The sequence below is a fragment of the Grammomys surdaster genome, unplaced genomic scaffold, assembly GCF_004785775.1.
Source record: "Grammomys surdaster isolate TR1022 unplaced genomic scaffold, NIH_TR_1.0 97, whole genome shotgun sequence".
Lineage (NCBI taxonomy): Eukaryota > Metazoa > Chordata > Mammalia > Rodentia > Muridae > Grammomys > Grammomys surdaster.
The window spans coordinates 3494991-3508089 of NW_021604576.1; the positions used below are offsets into that span (position 1 = coordinate 3494991).

General features: G+C 39.7%; 1 protein-coding gene across 2 annotated transcripts in view; it reads right to left on the reverse strand.

Moving 5' to 3' along the window:
• Positions 1–13099, reverse strand: part of Ripk2 (receptor interacting serine/threonine kinase 2) — a 40488-nt gene that overhangs the window by 14622 nt on the left and 12767 nt on the right. For both annotated transcript variants that reach the window (XM_028780924.1, XM_028780929.1), the window contains exon 4: positions 12533–12690. In XM_028780924.1, coding sequence (XP_028636757.1) covers positions 12533–12690 — 158 coding nt within the window. The remainder of the gene's footprint in view (positions 1–12532; positions 12691–13099) is intronic.

Below are 13099 nucleotides of genomic sequence, written 5' to 3' on the forward strand. Positions count from 1 at the left end.
TAGATGCTGAGGAAGCATTCGACAAAACTCAATACTCCATCATGGTAAAAGTCTTAGAAAGAACAGGAATTCAAGGCCCCAAACTAAACATAGTAAAAGCAATATACAGCAAACCAGTAGCCCGCATCAAACTAAATGGAGAGAAACTTGAAGCAATCCCACTAAGATCAGGGACTAGGCAAGGCTGCCCACTCTCCCCCTATCTATTAAATATAGTACTGGAAGTCCTAGCCAGAGCAATTAGACAAGAAAAGGAGGTCAAAGAGATATGAATTGGAAAGGAAGAAGCCAAAATTTCACTATTTGCAGATGATATGATAGTATCCTTAAGTGACCCCAAAACTTCTACCAGAGAACTCCTAAACCTGATAAACAACTTCAGCAAAGTGGCTGGATACAAAATTAACTCAAACCAATCAGTAGCCTCCATATACTCAAAGGATAAACAGGCTGAGAAAGAAATTAGGGAAATGACACCCTTTACAATAGTCACAAAAAATGTAAAATACCTTGACGTGAATCTAACCAAGCAAATGAAAGATCTGCATGACAACAACTTCAAGTCTCTGAAGAAAGAAAACAAGAAGCTCTCAGAAGATAGAAAGATCTCCCATGGTCATGGATTGGCAGGATTAATATAGTAAATATGGCCGTCTTGCTGAAAGCCATCTACAGATTCAATGCAATCGTCATCAAAATTCCATCTTAATTCTTCATAGAGTTAGAAAGAGCGAATTCACTTGGAATAACAAAACCCAGAATAGCTAAAACTATTCTCTCTCTCTCTCTCTCTTTTTTTGTTTTGTTTTTCGAGACAGGGTTTCTCTGTGTAGCCCTGGCTGTCCTGGAACTCACTCGGTAGACCAGGCTGGCCTTGAACTCAGAAATCCGCCTGCCTCTGCCTCCCAAGTGCTGGGATTAAAGGCATGCGCCACCACCGCCCGGCCTTTGTTTTTTTTTTCTTTCTTTCTTTCTTTCTTTCTTTCTTTCTTTCTTTCTTTCTTTCTTCCTTTCTTTCTTTTTTTTTGGTAAAACTATTCTCAACAATAAAATAACGGGGGAATCACCATCTCTGACCTCAAGCTGTACTACAGAGCAATAGTGATAAAAATTGCATGGTATTACAGAGACAGGCAGGCAAGTAGATCAATGGAATAGAATTGAAAACTCAGAAATGAGCCCAAGCTCCTATGGTTACTTGATCTTTGACAAAGAAGCTAAAACCATCTAGTGGAAAAAAGACACCATTTTCAACAAATGGTGCAGGTTCAACTGGAGGCCAACATGTAGAAGAATGCAAATTGATCCATTCTTATCCCCTTGTACAAAGCTCAAGTCCAAGTGGATTGAGGACTTCCACATAAAACCAGATATACTGAAAATAATAGGAGAGAAAGTGGGGAAGAGCCTCAAACACACGGGCACAGGGGAAAATTTCCTGAACAGAATACCAAAGGCTCTAAGATCAACAATAGACAAACAGGACCTCATAAAATTGCAAAGCTTCTGTTAGGCAAAAGACATTGTCAATAGGACAAAATGGCAACCAACAGATTGGGAAAAGATCTTTACCAATCCTATATCCAATAGAGGGCTAATATCCAATACATACAAAGAACTCAAGAAGTTAGACTCCAAAGAATCAAATAACCCTATTAAAAATGGGGTACAGAGTTAAACAAAGAATTTTCAACTGAGGAATATAGAATTTCCGAGAAGCACCTAAAGAAATGTTCAACATTTTTAGTCATCAGAAAAATGCAAATCAAAACAATACTGAGATTTCATCTCGCGCCAGTCAGAATGGCTAAGTTCAAAAACTCAGGTGACAGCAGATGCTGGTGAGGTTGTGGAGAAAGAGGAACACTCCTCTACTGCTGGTGGGATTGTAAGCTGGTACAATGACTCTGGAAATCAGTCTGGCAGTTCCTCAGAAAACTGAATATAGTATTACCTGAGGATCCAGCTAAACCACTTCTGGGCATATACCCAGAAGATGCTGCAACATATAACAAGGACACATGCTCCACTATGTTCATAGCAGCCTTATTTACAATAGCCAGAATCTGGAAAGAACCCAGATATTCTTGAACAGAGAAATGGATACAGAAAATGTGATACATTTACACAATGAAATACTACTTTTCAGCTATTATAAACAATGACTTCATGAAATTCTTAGGCAAATGGATGGAACTAGAACATATCATCCTGAGTGAAGTAACCCAATCACAAAAGAACACACATGATATGCACTCACTTATAAGTGGATATTAGCCCAAAAGTTCAGAATACCCAAAACACAATTCACAGACCACATGAAGCTCAAGAAGAAGGAAGACCAAAGTGTAGATGCTTCTGTCCTTCTTAGAAGGGGGAACAAAATACTCATAGGAGCAAATACAGAGACAAAGGGTGGAACAGAGACTGAAGGAAAGGCCATCCAGTTACTGCCCCACCTGGGACTCCATCCCATATACAGTCACCAAATGCAGACACTATTGTGAATGCCAAGAAGTGCATGCTGACAGGAGCCTGATATAGCTGTCTCCTGAGAGGCTCTGTCAGAGCCTGACAAATACAGAGGGTGATGCTTACAGTCAAGCATTGGGACTGAGCATGGGGTCCCCAATGGAGGAGTTACAGAAGGGACTGAAAGAACTGAAGGGATTTGCAACCACTTAGGAAGAACAACAATATCAACCAACCTGACTCCCCCCGCCCCAAGTGCTCCTAGGGACTAAACCACCAACCAAGGAGTACACATGGAATGATCCATGGTTCCAGCCGCATATGTAGCAGAGGATGGCCTTGTCGTCCATCAATGTCGTCGTCCTTGGTTCTGTGAAGGCTTGATGCCCCAGTGTAAGGTTATGGGAGGGTAGGAAGGTGGGAGTGGGTGGGTAGGGTAACACACTCATAGAAGCAGGGGGAGGGGGAATAGAATATGGAGTTTCCAGGGTGGGGTTGGGAACTGGGAAAGGGGATAACATTTGAAATATAAATAAAAAAATACAATAAAAAAGAAAGTGAAAGCATAACTTACAAGGAACACTTGTAGCTATGAGTGTTGTGTTTTATAAAAAGGTAAGATAAGAAGCCAGGGATATGTTTAGTAGAGGTGCAGTATGGTGTCCCCCTGAGGTACCAGCCACAGGATGGTGTAGTATAGAATGGAGTTTATTTAGGGCATGGGGATGGGAGTTGAGGGAGTGGGGGTGGGGGAGTAGAGGCCAGCCATGAGCATGTGGAGAGAGAGAGGAGGAAGGGGAATGGGGAGAGAGGGGGAAGAGGATAAGGGAGCAAGAGAGTGAGGAGTGAGCAAGCAGCCCTTTTTATAGTAAGTCAGGCACAATTGGCTGTCACCAGGTAACTGAGGGGTGGAGCCTAGATGAAATGCCAACAAAGAGTGCTTTAAAAACCTCAAATAATAAGGTAACAAAGATCAGGGCAGAACTTGATGAAATGGAGACCAGAACTATATATATTTTTGTTGTGAGTCTAGCCAGCTAAGCCATCTCTCCAGCCCAAGAGCTATATATGAAAAGAGTTAGTTCTTTAAAAACAAACTTTTAGCTGAATAGTTAGGAGATGAAGGCCAAAATTAATAAAATTAGAAATGAAAAGGTGAGGCTGCTTTTTATTTTCAATAATATACAAAGACTCATTAGGGAGTACTTTGAAAACTTATTAAAAAAAACTTGGAAAATCTAAAAGAAATGGTAAGTTATTAGATAAATATGACCAACCAAAATTAAATCAAGATATGTTCACAAACACATGCACACACACATGCATGCACCTACATGCACACACACACACACACACACACACACACACACATTAGCAATCACTGATACCTAGGTTACACTAATGTTTCCTAACGAGGAAAATCTCAGAACTAGATGAATTATTGTCAAATTCTATCAAGCTTTTTGGTTTTTTGTTCTTTTTGAGACAAGGTCTCTCTATGTACCCCAGCTGTTTTGGAACTCATTACTTAGACCAGGCTGGTTTGAACTCATAGAGATCTGCTTGCCTCAGCCTCCTAAGTGTTAGGATTAAAGGTGTGCGCCACCACTCCTGGCTGTCAAGCTTTTAAAGACAACACTAGACTTCCAGTCTGGGGCCGAGCGTAAAGCAGATCTCAGGAGGCAGCTCTGTACCCAACCTCAGAAAACCCAGAAGAAGAGGGCCTCCCAGGAGGTTTAACTCGGGCAGTATCTCAGGTAAGGAAACAGCAACACCCACCCCAAACGGGGTAATTGGGAGGACCCACTGGAACCCAGGAATTCATTCCTGGCCCGGAGCCGTGCTCCTTCCGGTCTGGGCCCCATCGCTCACCAGATCCCTGGAGACAGCTCTGCATCCAATCTCACAGAACCCAGAGGAAGCAGGGCTCTCAGGAGCTCTAACCTGAGCAGCATCCTAGGAAAGGAGGCAGCAACACCTGCGCCAAACAGGGAATAATAGGGACCCACTGGGACCCAGGAATTCACTCCTGGCCCGCAGCACAGGTTCCTTCCGGTCTCCAGCAGGGCACTGAGCAGACCTTGGGCCTCAGCTCTAACCCCAGCAGCAAAACCCATCCCAAACAGTTCTGACCCAACCTAGATAAGAGGAAAGACAGGCTCCAGTCAGAGACAGCACAGATAGCACAAAGGAGATCCAGATGGTGAAAGGCAAGCGCAAGAACATAAGCATCAGCAACCCAAGGTACTTGCCATGATCAGAACCTAGTTCTCCCACATTAGAAAGTCCTGAACTCCCCATATCACCAGGAAAGCAAGAACCAGATCTAAAATCATAAGAACATTATCAAAGAACTTGGGGAGAACATAGGGAAACAGGTAGAAGCCCTTAAAGAGGAAACACAAAAATCCATCCCTTAAAGAATTACAAGAAAACACAAACAAACAGGTGAAAGAATTGAACAAAACCATCCAGGACATAAAAATGGAAGTAGAAACAATAAAGAAATCACAAAGGGAGACTACCCTGGAGATAGAAAACCTAAGAAAGAAATCAGGAGTCATAGACACAAGCATCACCAACAGAATAAAAGAGATAGAAGAAAGAATCTCAGGTGCAGAAGATACCATAGAAAATATTGACACAACTGTCAAAGAAAGAGCAAAATGCAAAAAGTTCTTAACACAAAACATCCAGGAAATCCAGGACACAATGAGAAGAACAAACCTAAGGATAATAGGTATAGAAGAGAGTGAAGATTCCCAACTTAAAGGGCCAATAAATATCTTCAACAAAATTATAGAAGAAAACTTTCCTAACCTTAGGAATGAGATACCCATAATCATACAAGAAGCCTACAGAATGCCAAATAGACTAGATCAAAAAAGAAATACCTCCTGTCACATAATAAAACACAAAATGCACAAAACAAAGAAAGAATTTTAATAGCAGTAAGGGAAAAAGGCCAAGTAACATATAAAGGCAGACCTATCAGAATTACACCTGACTTCTCACCAGATACTATAAAAGCCAGAAGATCCTCGACAAATGTCATACAGACCCTAAGAGAACATAAATGCCAGCCCAGGCTACTATTCCCAGGTAAACTCTCAATTACCATAGATGGAGAAACCAAGATATTCCACGACAAAACCCAATTTACACAGTATCTTTCCACAAATCCAGCACTAAAAAGGATAATAGCAGAAAGCTCCAATACAAGGAGGGCAATCATACCCTAGAAAGAACAAGAAAATAATTCCCTTCCAACAAACCCAAAAGAAGATAACCACACAAACAATGCCTCCACTATTATCAAAAATGACAGGAAGCAACAACGCCCTCTCTTTAATATCCCTTAATATCAATGGACTCAATTCCCCAATAAAAAGGCATAGGCTAATGGACTGGATACACAAACAGGACCCAGCTTTTTGCTGCATACAGGAAACCCACCTCAGCGACAAAGACAGACACTACCTTAGAGTAAAAGGTTGGAAAACAATTTTTCAAGCAAATGGCCCTAAGAAACAAACTGGAGTAGCCATTCTAATATCGAATAAAATCGACTTTCAACTTAAAGCTATCAAAAAGGATAAGGAAGGACATTTCATACTTGTTAAAGGAAAAGTCAACCAACATAAACTCTCAATTCTGAATATCTATGCGCCAAATGCAAGACCACCCACTTTCATAAAAAAAACCTTACTAAAGCTCAAAGCACACAGTGCACCTCACACCATAATAGTGGGAGACTTCAACACTCCACTCTCAGCAATGGATAGATCATGGAAACAAAAACTAAGCAGAGATACAGTGAAACTAACAGAAGTTATGAACTAAATGGACTTAACAGATATCTATAGAATATTTCACCCTAAAGCAAAAGAATATACCTTTTTCTCAGCACCTCATGGTACCTTCTCCAAAATAGACCATACAATTGGGCACAAGACAGGCCTCAACAGATACAAAAAAATTGAAATAATCCCTTGCATCCTATCAGATCACCATGGTCTAAGGCTGGTCTTCAATAATGACAATGGAAAGCCCACATTCACATGGAAACTGAACAACACCCTACTCATTGATAATCTGGTCAGGGAAGAAATAAAGAAAGAAATTAAAAACTTTTTAGAATTTAATGAAAATGATGACACATCATACCAAAACCTATGGGATACAATGGAAGCAGTGCTAAGAGGAAAATTCATAGCTCTAAGTGCCTACAAAAAGAAACTGGAGGGAGTATACACTAGCAGCTTGACAATGCACCTGAAAGACCTAGAACAAAAAGAAGCTAATACACCCAAGAGGAGTAGACAGCAGGAAATAATCAAACTCAGGGCTGAAATCAACCAAATAGAAACAAAAAGAACTATACAAAAAAAATCAATAAAGCCAGGAATTGGTTCTTTGAGAAAATCAACAAGATAGATAAACCCTTAGCCAGACCAATCAGAGGGCAGAGAGCCAGTATCCAAATTAATAAAATCAGAACTGAAAAGGGTGACATAACAATGGAAACAGAGGAAATTAAAAAAATCATCAGATCCTACTACAAAAGCCTATACTCAACAAAATTGGAAAATCTGCATGAAATGGACAATTTTGTAGACGAATACCAGTTACCAATGTTAAATCAGGATCAGATAAACCATCTAAACAGTCTCAAAACCCCCCAAAAAATAGCAGCAGTCATTAAAAGTCTCCCCACAAAAAAAAGTCCAGGACCAGACGGTTTTAGTGCAGAATTCTATCAGATCTTCAAGGAAGACCTAATACCAATTCTCTTCAAACTATTCCACAAAATAGAAACAGAAGGATCACTACCCAATTCATTCTATGAAGCCACAATTACGCTCATACCTAAACCATACAAAGACCCAACAAAGAAAGAGAACTTCAGACCAATTTCCCTTATGAACATGGATGCAAAAATACTCAATAAAATTCTAGTGAACCGAATCCAAGAACACATCAAAACAATCATCCATCATGATCAAGTAGGTTTTATCCCAGGAATGCAGGGTTGGTTCAATGTATGGAAATCCATCAATGTAATCCACTATATAAACAAACTCAAAGAAAAAAACCACATGATCATATCACTAGATACTGAGAAAGCATTTGACAAAATTCAACACCCCTTTATGATAAAAGTCTTGGAAAGATCAGGAATTCAAAGTCCATACCTAAACATAGTAAAAGCAATATACAGCAAACCAGTATCCAACATCAAACTAAATGGAAAGAAACTTGAAGCAATCCCACTAAGATCAGGGACTAGACAAGGCTGCCCACTCTCCCCCATCTATTCAATATAGTATTGGAAGTCCTAGCCAGAGCAATTAGGCAACACAAGGAGGTCAAAGGAATACAAATTGGAAAGGAAGAAGTCAAAATCTCACTATTTGCAGATGATATGATAGTATACTTAAGTGACCCCAAAACTTCCACCAGAGAACTCCTAAACCTGATAAACAACTTTAGCAAAGTGGCTGGATATAAAATTAACTCAAGCAAATCAGTAGCTTTCCTCTACTCAAAAGATAAACTGGCTGAGAAAGAAATTATGGAACATGAAAAGAAATTATCAATATGAGGTTGTCACTTTATACAGGGTGTTTCCAAAACTCATCTCCACCCAACCTAAAAGAGGGGACTTCTGCCCCTAAACCAAGCAGAGAGGGGCCACCTAGAACCCTCTCTGACTGGCAATCTGAATTCTTGCTTAGGCTTCGAGGCTAAGCACTGCAAGGGAATATAAATAAAAGATAAAAATATCTCTCTGGGTTCCCTGAGGGACAAGCCTGACTGCATAGGGGTTGAAGTCAAAAGTATCCCCTCTCCAGGAAAAAGACATCGGGATGGGTATGGCCCTCATGCCTCACTGGACAACGACAGGGGGACTCGAGCCATTACAAGGTCCCCTTCAATTACTGGAGGTCAGGCCTCTATCCCCGCCTTTGTAAGATTAGAATCACCACAGCCCTTCTATACTTGGAGAAGGGAAGAGATGTCAGGGACATCCCTGCTTATACACTGTAGGCCTAAAATCAGCCATAGGCCTAAAATCAGCAGTGGGCCTGTCATACATGTATACTAACACCAAGTCTTGGGTCTCTGTGGAAAAACAATGAAACAGATGGCTATAAGCTATTGTAATCAGGCAGCTTTCATGGAAATTTACTAGCCTGAGGAGTCACAGACCTTGTAAATAGGTAGCCTTGGCAGACAATACCAACTTAGATAAGGACAAGTGAATCATAGGCAGAGTCATAGTGACCTGTCCCCTGAACCTCCACCCAGCCAATACCCTGTTCTGAAAGCTACCTGTATTCCCCCTGAACACCCATGCTCCAGTGTTATCCCCTTCCCCACATCCTGCCTTTCTGTGTTTATAACCCCTGTGTGAATGAATTACGATTTAAAAGAAATAAACAATTCTTTAAAAAAAAAAGACAACACTAGTGCTCCTCTAACTATTTTATAAAATGAGGTACTGGTTAGTGTTATGCCAATTTGACACAAGCTAGAATCATCAGGTAGGAGGGACCCTCAATTGAGAAAATGCTTCCATAAGATCTAGCTGTAAGGCATTTTTAAAAATTAGATATTTTCTTTATCTACATTTCAAATGCTATTCCCTTTTCTGGTCCTCCCACCCACTTACCTACCCTCTTCCGCTTCCCTGCCCTGGCATCCCTCTATACTGGTCCATTAAACCTGATATAGCTGTCTTCTGAGAGGCTCTGATAAATACAGAGGTGGATGTTCACAGCCAACCATTGGACTGAGCACAGGGTCACCAATGAAGGAGTTAGAGAAAGGACTGAAAGAGCTGAATGGGTTTGCAACCCCATAGGAAGAACAACAATATCAACCAATCAGAACCCCCAGAGCTCCCAGGGAATAAAACACCAATCAAAGAGTACACATGGAGGGACTCATGGCTCCAGCTGCATATGTAGCACAGAATGGCCTTGTCAGGCATCAATGGGAGAAGAGGCCCTTGGTGCTGTAAGACATTTTAAAAATTAGTGATTGATGGGGGAAGGCCCAGCACATTGTGGGTTGGGGCCATTCCTGGGCTGCTGGCCATGGGTTCCATAAGAAAGCAGGATGAGCAAGCCACGGAGAAACAAGCTAGTAGACAGCAGCCCTTCGTGGCCCCTGTATCAGCTCCTGCCTCTAGGTTCACAACCTATTTAGTCGCTGCCCTAGATTCCGTCAATGGTAGACTGTGATGTGGAAGTATAAGTCAAATAAACCCTTTCCTCCCTAGCTTGCATTTGGTCACTGTGTTTCTTTCATCATAGCAATAGAAACTGTAACTAAGACACTACCAAACTCATTCTATGAAGCCAACTGCCGTGGGTTGGTCTAGTGCTGCTTGTACTCTAATGCTAATTTGGGGGCCCTAATATGGGTTACACTAAAGAATCCATACGTAAGACACTTCGTGACCCTGGCCCCAGTTAATTGTGATTGGTAAATAAAGATGCCAACAGCTGATAGTATGACAGAAGAGAAATGGGTGGGGTTGGAGTTTCATTGGCTTGTAGACAGGACCATGAGGAGCAAAGGAAGGGGAAGAAACCAGCATAGAATAGAGGAAGAACAGCAGGAGAGGAGAGGGAACAGCAGCCATGGATTAAGACAGAGGAGAGCATGGCCCAGAGGGGTTCCCAATTGGAGCTAACAGCAGCCCAGATAAAACCTAGTAAATAATAATTTGGGATTATTGTTAGGAAAGTAGACTCTAACCGCATAGGTAGGCAACTGCCCAGCTATTGTGTAGTAGGATATTTCCCCTTCTACATTTTACAATAAAGCTCGGTAATTTGGGAGGAGCTAATATGGGAGGAGTGTAGAGAGAGAAGGAGAAGGAAGAGGAGGAGCTAGGAGGGAGGGGAGAGATGTAACAGCCATGGAGAACTAAATGTCCATCAAGAACAGTCCTTGGTAACAAATTTTAAGGTTAGGTATTGGGTAACAACTCTAATTGTGTGGGCATCTTATTAATTGAACATTCCCAAATGTATAAAGCCTTTGGATAATAATTAAGTTTTAGAGTCTCATTTCTACCGGGTACCACATGGATGGCAGGTATTGTCTGGGGTTCAGCCAAGCTTTGTGGAGACAGTGTGGTAGATTGGCAGAGCTGTCTCTCACACTGGCTTCTTGTGGCTTCTAGTGCTGGTGCTTCTGTCCGGCCTGAGTTGCGGTCAAAGCTGCCGCTCTTGGCCTCAGGCCTTGTCTAGTCGGGAACATGGCAGCCTCATAAGAACAAGCCAGACTGGGCCATGCCATTTTAAATATTACCCTCAACACTATTGTGCTGCGTAAGTTATATTATAAATATAAAGGCTGTGTGCATGTGTGTGTGTGTGTGTAATTTGGGAAACCAATAACTAAAGGTGGGGTAGAAACCCTGGGCAAGGATTTTTAATATTTTTTACTACAACATTGCACTGATACTAAAACTGAACAGGGAAACAACAGAAAAAGAAAACCAGAGTCCAGATTCCTCAAGGAACATATGTGCAAAAATTCTCAATACAATTCTTGCAAATCAAATTAAAAAAACATTAAAGATATCATACACCATGACCACGGTGGCTTCATCTCAGGTATGCAAAGGTGGGTCAACACTTGCAAGTCAGTAAGTACAGTTCCAGCACATAAGCAGACATAATGAAAGGACCACAGGATCATCTCAAGATAGGAAACAAAACCCAACCTAATCAAACTAACCAATCCAATCCAACCCAATCCAATCCGAATGGTCTGTGTTTACAGAACCAAACCAGTGTTTGGGAAGTCTTGGCTAGATTTTGTAGTCTTCATGTAGCAGAAATTAATTCTCTTTGTTGTTCCTTCTTCAGTATCTGATTTTAATGAGTTAAGGAACAATAAAAAGAAGTATTCTTTTTTTTTTTAAATGACAACATGAATGTGAACTAAGTGCTCACTCATATGAACTGATTGCCACTGGATTTAAGAAGAAGTAGTAAGAAAAACTTTTCATGATATCGAAGGCATATACACTGACTACATAACTTTCTAGTAAAGACAGTTCATTTATTACTAAAAGCACCTTCATTTTTTTTTTTAGTTTGAAGTAGGAATTTAATTTTCAATGGAAAGATTAAAAAATTACAAGCAATAAAATTTAAATGTCTTTCAAGGACAAACAAAATATGCTTATTTAAGTACAAATATATATAATATTAGAAGGAAATTAAAAGTAAACAGATAAACATGTATAAAGATTTAGTTGAATTTACCAAAGCATTTTTAAGAGAAACAAAACAAACCCTGTATTTAAAAATTTTTATATAAAAGAAAATATTAATGGAGTGTTCCTATTTAAGCACCTTCATTTTAACTGTTAATTATTTATTAAAGATGAAAAAATTTGTTTGAAAGGGTTATGGCATGGATTTAAAATAAGTTTAGGAAGCCTGACTTTACATTCATTGGCAGGTTAAAGACATGTGAATTACACATGGGATAAAAGCTCTCTTACTCTAATACTGTGCATAATAAATTATCATTCTCCTTTTCTCTGGTCAAAGAGACACTAAAAACAATGAATTATGCTTAATACTACACTGTGATGTTGTAACTAGTTAAAATTAAACATGAAACCATAATTCTATTAAATGCATTACCTCACTGTATAAAGGATCCATCCATATATAAACATTAGGACTGATTAAAACAAATGCCTTGTAGGTTTAACAGTTTGCTTATTTCTCTTTAAAAATGTATGTAATGTGTAAGTACCAGTGACTAAACACTAAGGACTATTGTTTACCTATACTTTCCTAAGTCACTTAAGCTAAATACCTTTGAGCACTGTTACATATTCATAGGACAAACTAAACACCGTCATATTTTTAAACAATGTTGAAATTGCTTAAGTAAAAGGGTTTAATTATTTTCATCTTCATTGTAAGTTCTTAGAAAAAAATCTAACTATAAAATATAGCTGGAAAATTCTGGCTGACTAATCTTACATTTCTACTAACACAGTAACAATACCATGTACCTGTATATATCATGCTTCACACTGGCCCTTGATTTCTGTCCTGGCTCATAGTTCTCAGGTGGCATATAGATGATTGTTCCTCCTTCGGGTGCAGATTTGTAACTTCGTGATTGAGAGAGTGACATCATGCGCCATTTTGATAAACCAAAATCTGCAATCTGTAAGTGAAATTAAATTAAAATAATAACTTTTTAAATTAAACAATCAAGAATCAATTGCCGTTGTTTTCATATACTGTATTTATAATGGCTATCGTACTCAGAAAAGCTATATACTATTAATATTCCAGCATCTTACCAAATTAAATACTATAGTCCTATTACCAATAACTCCACATGTACTATACACTAATAAGGTTTGTAGCAGAATATTACACATTTTTTAGGGGAACTTAATTGTTTCAGAATGTGAATAAGTATGTACACTCAATGTTGGTTTTTATGGCGAGAAGCTTTAGGGTAGGCTGTGCTTCCAATCCCCAGCTATCTATTGACTAGTCCTCCTCATATGCTATACACATGGCTTACAAATCAGGTCTATATGGTCCTTAATAAGTCTCTTTATTAA